Source organism: Ascaphus truei, chromosome 3 (assembly GCF_040206685.1).
Source record: "Ascaphus truei isolate aAscTru1 chromosome 3, aAscTru1.hap1, whole genome shotgun sequence".
Lineage (NCBI taxonomy): Eukaryota > Metazoa > Chordata > Amphibia > Anura > Ascaphidae > Ascaphus > Ascaphus truei.
The window spans coordinates 396,058,880-396,076,276 of record NC_134485.1 but is presented as its reverse complement, the minus strand read 5'-3'; the positions used below and the strand labels follow the sequence as shown (position 1 = coordinate 396,076,276).

General features: G+C 42.0%; 1 protein-coding gene across 12 annotated transcripts in view; it reads left to right on the top strand.

Moving 5' to 3' along the window:
- AMOTL1 (angiomotin like 1) overlaps positions 1-17,397 on the top strand; it is a 138,639-nt gene that overhangs the window by 54,888 nt on the left and 66,354 nt on the right. For all 12 annotated transcript variants that reach the window (XM_075592480.1, XM_075592488.1, XM_075592482.1 and 9 more), the window contains 3 exons: positions 7,317-7,466; positions 10,423-11,326; positions 14,611-14,902. In XM_075592480.1, the coding sequence (XP_075448595.1) occupies positions 7,317-7,466; positions 10,423-11,326; positions 14,611-14,902 (1,346 nt within the window). The remainder of the gene's footprint in view (positions 1-7,316; positions 7,467-10,422; positions 11,327-14,610; positions 14,903-17,397) is intronic.

Below are 17,397 nucleotides of genomic sequence, written 5' to 3'. Positions count from 1 at the left end.
TTGCCTTCCTCTGGATCAATATACTGTAAGTACAAATATAGGATAAAGTATCTGTTGTCTAATGGTAGCATAAGTAGAACTTGATGGACGTATGTCTTTTTTTTTCAACCTCATCAACTATGTAACAATCATTTGTCATGATTGACGTCATTTGACGCCGCAAACTAGGTGAGGGGGGGGCGCGGGAGCGAGGGGAGCTGGCAGCGCTCCCCTGTTCTAAGGAATGACCAAAAACATTGATGCTGTTGTGCTAACAAATTTCAGTTTACATGGGTGCCATTTTGTCTGTACATTTGTTTTGGTGCTCTAGTCCCATATGTGGGAGAATGGGTTTTGAGGTCTATCGCCAGCTTCCTTGGACAAGCCTGTATCACAGGATGTCACAGGCAACGGAAATTTGATTGACAGGGATTTATGGTGGTTTTAAATTCTATTGAACTTATGTACATCAGTGCATATATCTACAATAATCGCCATGGGTTTCTTTAGGTCATTACATATGGTAATACATAAAAGCACCGTGGACCATCCTCTTCTCCTTCACATTCTCCATACTCTTGGTATTCGTAACAAAGCTCTATCCTGTATCTCCTCTTACCTCTCCCATCGTACTTTCAGTGTCTCTTCTGCTAACGAAAGAGAAAAACCGACTGATGAGCTCAAAGGTAACACCTCATGGCGTCTGCCAAGCCTTCAATAGCAGTGGAAAAGGGAGATGCAGGGGGAGAGATAAAGAGAGCAATACTGCTGTGTAAGACAGTTGTCCATATAATGTTAAGCAGAGAGACAGGATCAGCCTGGAGTACACTTAACTCACCATGCAGCCATCCTTTGTGTGTCCGCGACTCTCACTCCCTCTCTCCTGATGTCCGTGTGTGCGCACACTGATGACGTCACTCCCCGGCGCTTGCTCGATCCGGAGCATTGGAGAAAGAAAAAAGATCGATGCTGCTGCCGTTCCAAGAAGCACAGGGACTCACCAGGTAAAAATAAAACTGAAGTTTATTCTGACAGAATAAACTTCAGTTTTATTTTTACCTGGTGAGTCCCTGTGCTTCTTGGAACGGCAGCAGCATCGATCTTTTTTTCTTTCTCTTCTGCTAACACCTCCTCTTCTACCGATCTCTCTGTGGAGATACCCCTGAGCTCTGTGCTGGAACCTCTTCTCTTTTCTCTGTACACACTCTCTCTAGGTGACCTAATCACATCTCTTGGGTTTAAATATCACCTCTATGCTGACGACACACAAATTTACTTTTCAACCAGATACCTTACACCTGCTGTACAGACCAAAGTTTCTGAATGTCTCTCTGCGATATCATCCTGGATGGCCCTCCGCCGACTTAAACTTAACACGGCAAAAAAAGAGCTCCTCATACTTCCTCCCAAACCTGGCCCTACTACCTCCTTCCACATTACTGTTGGAAGTACCATCATTCACCCAGTATCCCAAGCACGCTGCCTAGGGGTTGCACTTGACTCCTCTCTCACATTCTCCTCTCACAATCAAAACGTATCTAAAATCTGTCGCTTTTTCCTCCGCAATATTACAAAGATACACTTTTTCCTCTGTTGCTCGACTAATAAAACTCTGACTCAGGCCCTCATTCTCTCCTGTCTCTGTTACTGTGACCTCCTGCTGTCCGGCCTTCCTGCCTCTCACCTGTCTCCCCTACAACCTATCCTAAACGATGCTGCCAGAATCACTACTTTTTCCTAAATCTGTCTCAGCATCTCCCCTGCTGAAATCACTCGCCTGGCTTCCTATCAAATACCGCATCTCACACTCAATTCTCCTCCTCACTTTTAAAACTTTACACTCTTCTGCCCCCCCCCCCTCCTCTACATCTCAGCCCTAATTTCTCGCTATGCACCATCCCGACTGTTACGTTCTCCTCAAGGATGTCTTCTCTCTTCCCCCTTTGTATCTAAAGCCCTCTCCCGCCTTAAACCTTCCTCACTGACTGCCCCACACCTCTGGAATGCCTTTCCTTCAATACCCGACTAGCACCCACTCTATCCACCTTAAGACACACTTGCTTAAAGAAGCGTAAGTATAGCACAGTGGCTAATAATATACATATGATTCATAAAGCTTGGCCCCCTGCAGACGCACTTACCAGAATGCCCACCTACTGTCTCTGTACGTTCTTCCTACCTACCAATTAGATTGTAAGCTCTTTGGAGCAGTGACTACTTTTCCGAAATGTTACTTTTATGTCTGAAGCACTTATTCCCATGATCTGTTATTTGTATTATTTGTTATTTATATGATTGTCACGTGTATTACTACTGTGAAGCGCTATGTACATTAATGGTGCTATATAATTAAAGACATACATACATCGGGGGCTATGCACTAAGCTCCGAGCTTTCGCGCCGTGCTGAAAAAAATTAGCACGTCCGATAAAAAAATGAAGCCGGCGGTGCGATTCGCTAAGGCCCTCAGCCCATTTTCTATCGGACGTGCCCAAAACTGGCTTTTCGTGCGTGCAATGTTTTTTCCCTCTGCTAGCGCACTGAAACGTTCTGTACGCTAGCTGATAGAAAAAAATAAGCCGCCTGTGACATTTGCATGGAGATTCTGCATCTCCATGCAAGGCTGTTACAGGCGATCGTACACTAAATAAATACATTTTAATAATAGTGTACATGAGCAGGGGGTCTCCGGAGCTGAACAGCATTGGTTTCAGGTCCGAGGAGCCCCTACTTCAGGAGATACAGGCCCCGTTATGGGGTGCCGGTATCCCCTGCAGAATTTCAATGTTCCGGTCACGTGATGCGGACGCTTGAAAGTGCAGGGGATACCGGCACCCCATAACGGGGCCTGTATCTCCTGAAGTGGGGGGTCCTCGGATCTGAAATCAATGCTGTTCAGCTCCGGAGACTCCCTGCACATCTACACTATGAAACACATGTATATTAAAAAAAGAATTAACAAACATCAATACATTACCCTCCCTCCCCCCCTCCCCCCTTTGCCCTTACACATACAGTACAATAATGTGCAAAATTACTATTATCCAGATATGGATAATAGATTATTTGCCCATTATTAAACACTCCATTAGCATACCTAAATAAAGTAAATAAAAACAGTAGCCAGCTAATCCAATGAATACAAGCAATAACAACATCAACAATGAATTAATTAAACCATTAACCAATGAAACCAAGTAATTCCTTAACCAACTCAAAATGAATAGTAACACTAACCAATTAAACCAATGAATTACTACAACATTAATGAATGTAAACATTAAAAGACAAAGAAATACATTCAAACAATATCTGAAATAACCATAAAACGCATTAGCTAACATAATACAACATTAACTACAAACGAACACCAATTGCAACATTTTATTACATTAAGCAGGAAAAAAACAAAGAATCACATCCACATAAGAAACTGACATTAAAAAACCAACAGCAATACCAAGCCACAAATGCCCCCCAAATATTATCATAATAATGTATTAATCCGTACCCTAAAGTGGTACAGATTAATATATTATCAGTCAATGTGCCTCCCCCAAAAAGTCAAAAAACACATCCAATGAAGAAACCTGTAAAAAGAGGCATTTACAAACATTCAATATATTACTTACCATTAGAAGCGGTGGCCCTCCGACTCCCGGGGTAACAGGAAGCTCACGTACCTTGAAGGCCTCCAACAGCATCCGATGCCATCCGCCATGAAGATCCGGATCAGGTACCCAAATCTTCTTATTTCTTTCTTTAATCACCTTCTTCTATCTTCATCTGTCACCATTTCTTGATCTTCTTTATCTTCTATCTTCATCTGTCAATCCAAAAAACCCCATGGTAAATCCCAACCGATGTTGTCTCGTTGTCTCGTCGTCTTCTTGGGCTCAAATGAGGCATCACGGCCTTAAATAGGGCTTGTGACATCACATTTAGCCTCAAAATGGTTAACAGCCACCTGATTTGCTGTTCAGACCATGTTCCAACTTTAATTTTTTTATTTAAATGACGTCACTTAAAGGGAATGATGCCAGCCAATAAGAATGGCTGTGCTTCATTTGCCTTTAAGATGACGTGACGAACCGGCGTCACATGGTATTTCAGCCAATCAGATCGTGGGAACCAATTCCACACTCTGATTGGCTGAAATACCATGTGATGCTGGCCATCTTGGATTTAGTGAAGTCATCTTAAAGGCAAATGAAGCGCAGCCATTCTGATTGGCTGGCATCATTCCCTTTGTGACGTCATTTAAAAAATTTTTTTTAAGTCGGAACATGGTTTGAACAGCCAATCAGGTGGCTGTTAACCATTTTGAGGCTAAATGTGACGTCACAAGCCCTATTTAAGGCCGTGACGCCTCATTTGAGCCCAAGAAGATGACGAGACAACATCGGTTGGGATTTACCATGGGGTTTTTTGGATTGACAGATGAAGATAGAAGATAAAGAAGATCAAGAAATGGTGACAGATGAAGATAGAAGAAGGTGATTAAAGAAAGAAAAAAGAAGATTTGGGGACCTGATCCGGATCTTCATGGCGGATGGCATCAGATGCTGTTGGAGGCCTTCAAGGTACATGAGCTTCCTGTTACCCCGGGAGTCGGAGGGCCACCGCTTCTAATGGTAAGTAATATATTGAATGTTTGTAAATGTCTCTTTTTACAGGTTTCTTCATTGGATGTGTTTTTTGATTTTTGGGGGGGGGGCACATTGACTGATAATATATTAATCTGTACCACTTTAGGGTACAGATTAATACATTATTATGACAATATTTGGGGGGGGGGCATTTGTGGCTTGGTATTGCTGTTGGGTTTTTTAATGTCAGTTTCTTATGTGGATGTGATTGTTTTTTTTTTTTCCTGCATAATGTAATAAAATGTTTGCGATTGGTGTTCGTTTGTAGTTAATGTTGTATTATGTTAGCTAATGCGTTTTATGGTTTATTTCAGATATTGTTTGAATGTATTTCTTTGTTTTTTAATGTTTACATTAATTAATGTTGTAGTAATTCATTGGTTTGATTGGTTAGTGTTACTATTCATTTTGAGTTGGTTTAGGAATTACTTGGTTTCATTGGTTAATGGTTTAATTAATTCATTGTTGATATTGTTACTGCTTGTATTCATTGGATTAGCTGGCTACTGTTTTTATTTACTTTATTTAGGTATGCTAATGCAGTGTTTAATAATGGGCAAATAATCTATTATCCATATCTGGATAATAGTTCTTTTGCACATTATTGTACTATATGTGTTAGGGGGGTGTATTTAGTTAGAAATATTGTTTAGTATTTTTGTAGGCACAACATTGGTACCGCAGGCCCGCGGGTACCCCAGGACTCCCGCGGGGACCCGGGACGGCCGCGGGGTCAGCCGGTGACACCCGCGCGACCCCCGGCCTCCCTCAGGGACCCCAGCGGGGTCAGCCGGGGACACCCGCCGGCCTGTTGTATGGGTTATGCGCCTGCAAAAATGTAAACAAAGAATTTTTTCTAAGTCCTGCTTTTTTTTTCACCTGCCTTTAGCTGGTGAGCTTTATTCAGCGCAACTTTCAAGTACGATAAGTTTGCGTTGCTTAGTGAATCCCGCAGAAGGGCAGGATTCAGCACAAACAGCTCATCGTACGAGCAAAGTTGGACTTTGAAACATTTCCAGGAAAAAGTCAGTTTTGGAGCGCAAAGTGTCTGTTTGCGCGGTTTAGTGATTAGCGGTCGGCGGAACTTCACGTTCTAAGAGCACTTTGCACACTTAAAACGACTTAGTGCATAGCCCCCAATGTCTCTTCCTCATCGCGCCATGTGATAGGTGGAGCAGATTAATTCTGTCCACAGTACTGTATACATATATTTGTAGCAGGGGCTACATACGTAACAGAAATCACAGAAAGAATAGCAGTAGTTGTTAAAGAAATAAAATACATTGTATTCTTTTTTCAAATTATTTTAGTGCATATACAGTATTGCAATCAAAATACATTTCCAAATAGTAATGCCTGAATACACATAATAATCATTTAACATCGTTTTGGTGTTTTGGTGTGACAAGGGCCCACGGACAGCAAAAAAAAATATTTTCAGGGTATAACTTATTTCAGCGTATTGCATTTATGACAGATACTGGAATGAGTGTCAGTTCAATTTGCTAAGGTAAATTCAAGATCATAGTTGACATATGCAGTAGCTGGAGAATATCACGCCATTGGTAAATATAGGAGAATAATGGTTCCCTGTGGGATTGCGCTGCGGTACAGCTTCAGTGGAAAGACCAGGCTCAGTTACAAAGTTTCAGATTTATTTCAAAAACAAGGCATCTAAAACCCTCCCACGCCTTTCTCACCCAATGGCGCTTTCTCAAGGAGCTCATGGTCTGAGCAGGTAGGTGACTGCAGATATACATTGTTATAAAGTCATACTGTAGCACCTTACCTAAAGCAGCAGTCCAAGATGCCGTTTTTTTAATTTATTTTTCCCCCTTTAATATGTGCAACAATACAATACACACAATGATAAGTAATTTGCTAAGTTGCAGTTCGATCCGTTCTCCTGTGATCAGTCGGCGAAGATTCGGCTCCGGGGTTCACTAAATGGCTGTCAGTGCAGCAGACAAGGACCAAAAGATGCAAAGTTCTGTGGGGGAAGATCATGTGACCAAGCAGTCACTAGATACAATTGGTGCACTGCTAGAGAGGGCAGGGCTCAAAAAGGGGTGTGCTAGGGCCTGTTTCAGAAGAGGAAGGGGATGTGACTTTGCAAATGGTTGCTATGGAAACAAAAAACGTTTGTTTCATTATAATACATAAAAAATGTGTTGTGTGGTTTTTTTTTTTTTGGTTTTTTTTTATGCTACAAGTATTTTCTCACAGTACCGAAATTATTTATTAAAAAAACAAAAACCACACATGTAGGATAATGCTTGGTCTACAGCTTTAAAGAGAGACCTGGGTGGGATTGCTATATTCACTACTATTGGAAATAAGTCTGTTACAAGAATCCCCAGAAACAGTTTTTTTTTAAATTATGACCCACTTGCAAGACAAGACGATGTATGGCATGTTCCTGCAGCACTGACTATGTTGCCTATACATCATTGCTAAATATAGTCTTGTTTTCTGTATACATCTCCCATTTCCTATGCTTCTTCCAAAAAGACAGCATTGACCCATGTCTGACACAGTGGAAGCATAAAAGAATGTTCATGTTATTACTGTTTTGTTTTTGTGTATAGCCCACCTCTATACACATTGTTTATAGATCGCTTCTTTTTCAAGCTGCCCATGTGGTTTGGCCACAGTCGTACTAATAATATGTGTTTGAACTAATTGCAGGTGTCCCATCTGTATGCTACAGCTCCAGTGTCCCTGTACAGTTCGCGGAAACCATTGGATATTCTTATCAGGAACGTCCTCTGTACACGGAAAGGAATTATCCTTGCCCAGTGACAGCAGAGACCGGCAGCGGTGGGAGAGAGCAAGCAGGTAAATGAGAACAACTCTATTTATTTGCATAGTGAAGACTGACCACCAAAAAGTATACCAGAAAGTTATAGTACAGTAGTGACTTTCTTTGTGGAATTATAGACATACCATTGTGGTTATTTCCCACGAATACTGCATTAGATCCAAAGCAAATTACATTATTCTGTTTTGATGAAAGAAACCCATTGAATATATACCGTACATATTAAATATTATAATGTATTTGATTTGCTACATGCTTTCCGTTTATGAATCAGGGCGGTTGCATTGTCATTTGTGACATTACACAGTGCCATTTTAGGGCATGAGTTAAATGGGCTGTAGCCCAGGGCCCCGAAACTTCAAAGGGCCCCCAACCTTTCAGAGGCTCCACAAATACTATGGCCCAATTGTTGTATTTTATTTATAAAATGTTTTACCAGTAAGTAATACATTGAGAGTCACCTCTCGTTTTCAAGTATGTCCTGGGCATAAAGTTACGATGACAAATACATGGGTACAAAGACATACAGTAGTTACATTACGTGAACAGGATTATACATTATATACGGGACATTGCATGTACAGTAAGAGATAATATATGTTATAGGCGTATGTAACAGTTACAGACCAGATTAAAATGTGAGACCGCTTTAGTTTTGAAAGAACTTAAACTTAAACACATCCATTATTGTGTGCAATACTTAAGATTACTGTACGCATATATATATTGTATTGTATGTCTTTATTTATATAGCACCATTAATGTACATAGCGCTTCACAGCAGTGAGAGTCTCCGGTAGAATGTTCCAGTTGTGCATGGTAAGAGAAGGAGGAGCGGCCGGATACTTTGTTGAACCCAGGGACCATGAACAGTCTTTTGGAGTCAGATCTCAGATGATAAGTGCTGCATGTGGTAGGGGTGAGGAGCGTGTTCAGGTAGCTGGGTAGCTTGCCCAGAAAGTATTTGAAGGCAAGATAGGAGAGATTAACTTTGCGCCTAGACTCAAGTAATGACCAATCTAGTTCTTTGAGCATTTCGCAGTGATGTGTGTTGTAATTGCATTGGAGGACAAAGTGGCATATTGAATTGTAGATGGTATCAAGTTTTGCTAAGGTGGGTTTGGGGTGTTGAGCCGTATACTATGTCCCCACAGTCGATAATTGGCATTAGCATCTGCTGTGCAATGCGCTTTCTGACCAGCAGATTTAGGGAGGATTTTAAATTCGCAGTTCTAACTGAACGCAGCAAACGTGACGTAATTATGATTTTTTATTTTGGGTGTGATTACAACAGTATATTGCTTTTAATTTTATATAGCATAACTTTGTATCACACATTTTTAGTCAAAGATAATGTTTCTACAATTTTTTAATTGAATAGGTAATTTCATTGATTTATCTGAAATGTATACTACGTATAATCTAATTTGATGATGTTATTTGTCACTTTGCAAATACAAAACCCAGAAAGAGACACGTAGAAAAATAAAATGTTTGTAGTAATCTTTGCAGAATTTCAATAAAAGTTTTGAATGGTGTTCAATAAAACCATACCATATTTGTATTTAAATGTGACCTTTCTGGGTGGGGCCCCCAATTTATACTTAGCCCAGGGCCCCAAAAATTCTTAAGACAGCGACTGGGACTACATGTATTAGAAAGGCTGCATTGAGCTTCCTTACTAATGTGCAAGATGGAAGAAGATAGGTTTTTGCTACTCCCAACCGAGAGTGGTGAGTGGGGAATGTTACTATACTGCAGCCTCTGCAATATGGCATTGCAAGTCCAGGTGTCTGTGATACATTAACTTCTCATGAGCAGTTCTAATTTTAGACTCAATTTTGCAGAAATCCGAATTCCTAGTCCTATAGAGGCAGTTACAAACAACGGTGCCTGTGCAATCTGCATGTGTTTTACCTTCTCAAACTGGTCTTACTGTGAAAAACATTCAGTAGTTTCCTGTTTGGAGGAATATTGATAGAAAATATTTTTTTTTTCTTCTGTGACCTGTTGATGATATTGTTATTATTTTTTTTAAACCGGTATGATCTCTGTAACTTTGGAATTGTGTTCTGCCTTTTTTTGGCTGCTGCGGTCAGTCTCTCTCTCCTCTCCAGCAGCTAATAGGAAGTTGGAAGCTTTCTGTTGGTGACACCAGTGGCCAGATTTCTTCTTCTTTTTTATTTGTTTTGTGTATTTATTCAGACACAGCAGCAGATATTTCTGAAAGTCGAAGTCTGGCGATACAGCCCTGTATTCTCCCCCCCCCCCTCCCGTCACTCTTCCCCCCCCCTCCCGTCACTCTCCTCCCCCCTCCTCCCGTCACTCTCCCTCCCCCCCCTCCTCCCCCCTCCTCCCGTCACTCTCCCTCCCCCCCCCTCCTCCTCCTCTCCTTATAGCAGCTTGGGAATTTCTGCTTTGAGAAAAACAGGATAAATTGTATATGTTGTGATGTTTGTTAGTCAACTTTTTGGGTCTAAATTTGCAAAGTCAATGAATGAATTGTGTTGCTGACAGCACCTCCGTGTTTGCAGCTGTTATACTCCGTGCCACGGGACTTATTTTTTGCTGACACTGACATGTACGAATGGGGCTGGTTGCTGGTGATCTGTGCTATGCAGAAGTCGTAGGTTAAAATAGCGTCACAGGAAGCGCAAGGAGAATGCTTTTATATTCGCCCATTTCCCTAAAATGCAGGTATTTTGGAACATTTTTGTGGGAATATTAAAAAAAAGAAACATTGTGGTCTCTTCAAGCACACACCTATTGGGTCTTGGCTGTTGTATTTTTGCAATCTTCTTTTTCAGCCTGGGTTCCATATTTGACATCTCCATAATAATGACATTAGCTGGGATTGGAGCATTGTCCTAGTAGTGTAGATAGTAAGTCACAACAATACATGGAGAAGAACTGAAAAAAACCACATTCTTCAATAAAGTAAACTGATCTTTTATTGTTTCTCGTGTTTTGCAGAGGAACCACTGTCCAATTTCCTTCCTCCGGATTTCCTCAGGATATCGGAGGTGGAAATGCGAGGTTCTGAAGATGTTGCAACTGGAACAGTGCTACAGAGACTGATCCAAGAGCAGCTGCGGTATGGCAACCCGAGTGAGAACATGAACCTTCTGGCAATACAGCACCAGGCCACAGGAAGCGCAGGACCATCCAACATCACCGCAAACACACTGTCATCTACGGAAAACCTCACTCAAGAAGACCCACAAATGGTCAACCAGTCAGCCCGACAAGAACCTCAGGGGCAAGAGCATCAGGTGGATAACACTGTGATGGAGAAAACGCTGAGGACCTCTCAACCCCAACAAAACAATGAAGAGCTTCCAACCTATGAGGAGGCAAAGGCTCAGTCTCAGTTTTTCAGAGGCCAGCTGCCAGGACCTGTAGGCCCAGGTTATTATGTTGCTGGAGTAGTGGCTAATCATAAATCCAAAACTGAAGGCAGGCCAACTGTGAACCGAGCCAACAGTGGACAGGTACACCAAGACGAAGCACTTAAAGAACTCAAACAGGGTCATGTTCGCTCTATGAGTGAGAGGATAATGCTGTCACTAGAGAAGAACGGCGCTAAGCAGCACCCCTCTACTTCAGGCAGCATCAAAGGACTCAAAAACGGAGCACCATCTCCAGCTCTACCTTCAGAAAAAGACGTGGAACAGCGTGGTCCTCCTCCAGACTATCCCTTTAAGGGCAAACAGGTGGTGACTCCTGTAAATAAGACTGAGGAACAAGGGCACTTTTGCAATGAGAAGCATCACCCTGGCATCCAAGAAATAGTTAAACCCTATCCTGCCCCTCAACCAGCCAGAACAGAGGTATCAGTTCTCAGATACCAGCATCCCCCTGAATATAATGTAACGAGGTACGTTCACTTCTCTGCTCTACCCTCTTTTGAGAAGCGGTATGTTTTTTATTTGATTAAACGCTGGATATTCACAGTATGGTAAAAAAAAAAAAAAAGTGTCAGCTCTCACATCTCACCAAAGAATTGTATGAGATTATTTCCCATGCAACTAAAAAAAAATGAGATTTACCACTTTCTCATGCTATTTATGATGGCCGTACATAAAGGGGTTAGAAAAATGTATTTGAGAAGAATTCAAAGGAGACTGCCTCTCATTCATCAAACCGAGATCAGCCAAGACCGTGGGAGTTATACCGTGGGGATCGGAGCTAGTCTGAGAGACAAATTACAGAAGCTAAATATGGTTTCCTTTTGTAACGGGGCACTTAGATTTCTTCATTTTCATCCCGTTTGTATGGAAGCCGGAAAAGCCTGGTTAGGGAAAAGTGTTTTGAAAGGAAGAGTTGGTGGCATTTAGGAGACCTTTGTATGAAGACCACTTTACTTTCTGATGGTCTTGGGGTGTTATGATTTATTTGTGTGGAAAGCCGAGTTCTCTACAGTATATAGAAATTGATTATTAGTCACTAGGAAAACCAGGTCAACAATATTCTGACAGATGCATGGTAGGGGCAAACTTCAGAATTAGGAGTATATTACATAACAATTCCAGAATAAGTTATAGCCTGAAGGTCTCAACCCCGTGCTTTTTCTTGACACCCTTGTATATCCCCACTGTGGGGTGTAGACTTTGTGGTACATTCTTTATGTCTTTGTTAGCTTTCTTATTGTCTATGCCAGGCCTGCACAACTCCGTCATACTGAGCCACTAATTGAGCCAGCTGTGCTGAAGTAGAGATATCCTGAAAACCTGGCCTGTTTGCGGCCCTCGAGGACTGGAGTTGTGCAGGCCTGGTCTATGCAATGGCAACACACGGCCTATTAGATCTGCAAGATTAGTTCAGAGTGTTTTGAAGCACCAATTCCCACCATCTAATCTTATTTAATTCTTTTACTTTCCTGATCTGGCGCTTTATAGCCAATTTAGGAGATATTTACCTTCAGCACGTATGGGAACAAAAAGTGCCAATAAATAAGAGTATCCCCTAATTTACCTAATATAATAATAATATGTATAATATATATTTGTGGCTTCCAAAGATACTTACATTGGAAGGTGCAGCCGGTATCTCTCTGCTGTTTTAATATCCCACGTCACGTCGTCCAATAGGAACCCGCAAGGGATGGCGTCACGGCTTCCTATTGACCCGCAGAACGCGGGACTTTTAAACCTCCATATTGTGAACCCAGCCATGGTTCTTACCAGGAGCACCGACGAATGTACAGCAAGTATCTCGGAAAGCCAGGGGTTCCCAGAGCTGAAATCAGTGTGGTTCAGCTCCAGAGACCCCTTGCTTAAAAAATGTCAATTAAAGGATTTTTAAATAAAAGCACCCAGTAGTGCTGCATTAAAGTGCATCTCTGGTTCCCTTGCAAAACAAACTTTTCTTTTTCATAATATTCCATATTATTATATTTCTTGGTAAAGCAACAGAGACTACATACTGGGATTATCTTGAAAATCCTTAAAGATTTTAAAGCCAAAAAAAGGCCCTTTATGTCATTCCTGTTGTGCGCGGGGTCATTAAAAATGACCGGTGGGGTTAGGTCATTTTTTAGCAAACACATTGACACTCACGAGATTGTAAATCGAGTAAGAAGATTTTTGAACCTGGTTATGGAACCCCCTCTGTTTGTATGACGAAGCGGAAGAGGAAATTCAAGATAGCGGGTCAGTTTCAGGGTATATTCCCAGGGAAAAAAATGCATAAAAACAGCTGCGAAGCATCAAGTTAGTAAAACGTTGCAGACGACAAATCCCATTAATGCTTGTATAATGGCTCACACAAAGCCTTCCGAATGGTGAAATAAATCCAGTAGTCAGATAACTCATTCTATTGATCGTCAGGTCAGTTGCCAGGAAAACAAACTGAAGATATTCGCCTGTATTTTGCTGTGATAAAGGTGCAGAGTTCTCTCTTTGGCTAGCTCTGTGTTGCCTATTTAAAACAGCAGCATACCTTGTATTGGGAATTTTTAGTTAAGTTAAACTACTGTACGCACCCATGTAACACCTTCATATGTACACCCTTCTGTGCCAGGTGGGTTCTGAAACGTATTGGTGAGACAGTAACTTGTATTCAGTGTCTGAGATGAGGAGGGAGCTACAAGGCAGTTCTTAGAAAGCTGGACGCAGCAGCATCCATGTTGCATGCGCGCAAACAATATTATGTACTATTACGGCTTCTCCTGGGTCCACGTACATTATGATGGGGTAGGCCACCTGCTTTTAGATCTGCTGGTCCCTGTATTGCAGTAATCAGCAACCTAAAGAATATGAGAGTGCCCTGGAAGATTGTAGTCCCATTCAGCTGAGTAGAGATGAACTGCTCTCCAGCACCGGGGGTAGCAACTGCACAGCATATCGAAACACTATACCAGGGGTGGCCAACTAGAGTCCTAAAGGGATGCCAACAGGTCAGGTTTTCCGGGTATCCCTGCTTCAGCACAGGGAGTGCAGTCTTCGACCGAGCCACTGATTGAGCCACCTGTGCTGAAGCAGAGATATCCTGACAACCTGACCTGTTGTGGCCAACAGCGGCTGTTGTTTTTGCACATACTTAGCTTTGTGGATATGCATTAAAATAGCGTCTGCTACTGATTTTGCTAACATGGCGTTATGAGCTTTGTGGATCTGTCCCTAAGAGACGGGATCCAGTACAAAGTGAAAGAGGGAGAAAGAGAGAGAGACGAGCCCTGCGCACAGAGGTAGATTTAAATGGACAACCAAGTGATCGGAAGAGTGAGCGGATTTACCGGCACGGGAGCAATAGAGTTATAATAATAATAATAATAATAAAAAAGAGTTATGTTATAAATGTAAGTTGTATTTATTAGTCAATAGATTATTTTATATTCAGATGAAAAGGTAAAGTTAAATGATTATTTTTGCTCTGTGTGATGGAGGGTACAGAATCCGCCATCTCAGCCCACACATTTTCCCTGTTACAGAATGTTATATTGCAGTGTTTTTTTAATAGAATAGTAAATGTTATTCAGAATGCAGACGGTTAAGTACAAAGTTTAGAAGGCTCCATACAGCACGTGCATGAGTCATTCAGCAATTAAAAAGTACCCATTTGGTTGCTTTCTAAATCTGTTCACGTCAGCATCACCTAAATATATATTTTCTAACACCCACTATATTACAAACATCCAACAATTTGCCATTTTACTTGCAGCCGACCATGCCAGCAGCTTCCCTTCCCCTCGATGCCGTTGCAACATCACAGCCCTATGTCCTCCCAAGCTTCCTCAGTCAGTGGCTCATTGCACTCAACACCCCTGCCACTGTTGTCAATGGGCATGGCCTCCCACCCGTCTCCATCGCCCTCACCGAGCCTGCAGCTCCCACCTGAAGCTTTTGCCATCGTAGAACGGGCTCAGCAGATGGTGGAGATTTTGACCAAGGAGAACTGTGCTCTGCGCCAGCACTTGGAGAGTTGTTATGAGAAAGCAGACAAACTACACAAGGTAGGCTAAATTGTTGGAATATTCACATGGCCTCTATCTTACAATGTAAGTCAGGGGTTCTCAAGACCCCCGACAGGTCAGGTTTTAAGGATATCCCAGCTTCAGCATAGGTGACCACTGATTGAGCCACCTGTGCTGAAGCTGGGATATCCATAAAACCTGAGCTGTTGAGGGGTCTTGAAGAGTTGTAGTTGAGAACCCCTGGTCTAGAACCTCACGTTTAGCTACTACAGAAATGTGCATGTTAGAGAGCTTTTGAATATTACCCTCCCGGGCATTATTGCCCCACCCCTCTGGCGCGTGGGGGTGGGATGTGTTGGAATATTCTGCACCAACACTGCCATTGAATGCTACGGAAACTCTGTGATATTCTGCGTTACAATGAGATAGTGTCGTGTTGTCTGTGAAACGTTGTCATGTGTTACATCTGTACTTAGCTCTGTGCTCCATTTCAACACAGAGTCATCGCTTGGACCACTTACCGGTCTTCAGGGGTTTTAGGAAACCTGTCCTTGCTGTGCCGGTTCTACAGCGGCGCATTGTGTAAATATAAATACATTGGAAGTTGAATATTTGAAAGATCTGTAAATGTGAATTTGGGGGGATTTAACCTTCACAGTGCTGGACATCTGAATGCACCCAGATCTGGTAGCGACAGCCCTCCGGGGCCTGTTTGTTCCTTGAGCGATCACATGACACGGTAGTTCTGGTTGTCTGGTGTCACTCTGGTGTCGCAGGACACCAGGCACTGTAAAGTTTAACAACATGACATACCCGGTACGTCACACAGGCAAGAACTGATTTACTCTTCCATGGAGATGAGGTATAACATAGTGGTTATTATAATAACAACCTACCTTCCAAATAAATAAAGCCACATCCAGCTGACCGTCATTATATTACCGACAATTCCACGGTGTTCTTGCTTTTCCTGTGTTGGCCAAAATATGACAACATGTGTCTTTTCTTGATTATATTGAGTGAGAAAGAATATGTAAATGATGCGAATCAGGTTTGGGAAAGTATTCAACATTTTGAGGGTAAATATGTTGACTTGTTCGGCATTGTTTGTTGGAATATGCTTTCACACTGCCTAGTTTCTTTTGCTGCACAAATGGAAGCAACATCTGCCTGTACTTGCTGTGTCTGGAGAATGTGTCGGGTTGTAGCCACTACCCGCTTCACATCGCACAGCCAGTAACCAACCTGTGAATTTGATGAGACCCAAAAGGTCGAAAACAGCTGTCTGTGAGTAGGTTTTACTGGCTGTGCACTTCTTTAACCCAAGCTGTGCTGACAATCTATGTAATACGGGACGCATAAGCTTATAGGGAGGGGTTCATGTTAAAATGGATGAGAAGTAAAGAGGGACTCGCTGTGAGTGCTCATTTGAATGCCATTACCCAGAATCCCTGGCTGCAGTTGTTGCATTGTATGTTAAGAGATAATGGGGAAAGGCAGAGTTGCAGAAATGTCTGAGACGTGAATGTGCTCACAAATTGTTTTTTATTTGCTTTACACTGTACAGTAGAGGGTTTTTGTCACTTTTTAACTCACCATAACTTATTTTAAATTTAAACAAATTGGTTAGTCGATATTTAAAAGTTGCAATTGTGAGGGTTTTTTTTTAAAAGATTGAGTGAGCTGAAACTCTGGATATTATATATTGTCTAAATTCAGCATAGGTTGAAGTTGATGGACAGATGTCTTTTTTCAACCTCATCTACTGTGTATTTATGTAATATCCTCTCCCATCTGGATTATTGTAACAGATCTCCCAGCCTCACAACTTTCTCCTTTGCAATTTATCCAAAGTTCTGCTGCTAGAATGATTTCACTTTCTCTCAAAGCAGTCCCTGCTCATCCCCTCCTTAAATTCCTCTCCTGACTTCCCATCAAATTTCGGGTCACCTACATAGTTCTCCTTTGTACCTTTATCTGCTCCCTATTAGGTTTTATCTCTCACTATGCCCCTGCTCGTCTCCTGTGCCCTACCCACCATAACTGTCCCCTTTCCACCCTTCACCTCTACAGCTCTTTCTCACCTTAAACCCTTTCCCTCTCTGCACCTTATCTGTGGAACTCCCTCACGCTCAGTATACACCAAGCACCTTCTCTCCCCACCTTCAAGACAAACCTGAAAGCCCACCTCTTAAATGAAGCATCCCAATAGCCTGCACTCATGGCTATTGTCCCCCCAGTCAATCCTGCCAAGCATTGCCATCTACTGCACTTATTCCCTCACCTGCTGTCTCTGTAACTGTCCCAACATACCACTTAGATTGTAAGCTCTCCGGGGCAGGGATTTCCATTCCTGTTGTCTGACTTTGTTGCGCTTATTGTATTATAATTCCATGTACTGTCTTTGTAAAGCGCTGAGTACACTGTGGGCGCTATGTAAATAAAAATATATATATATTCCTCTATGCTTAAAGCATGTATATTGCCTACTCCTAATAGCCAGCTATTTATGGTTTTCAAGATGGAGATCAAGA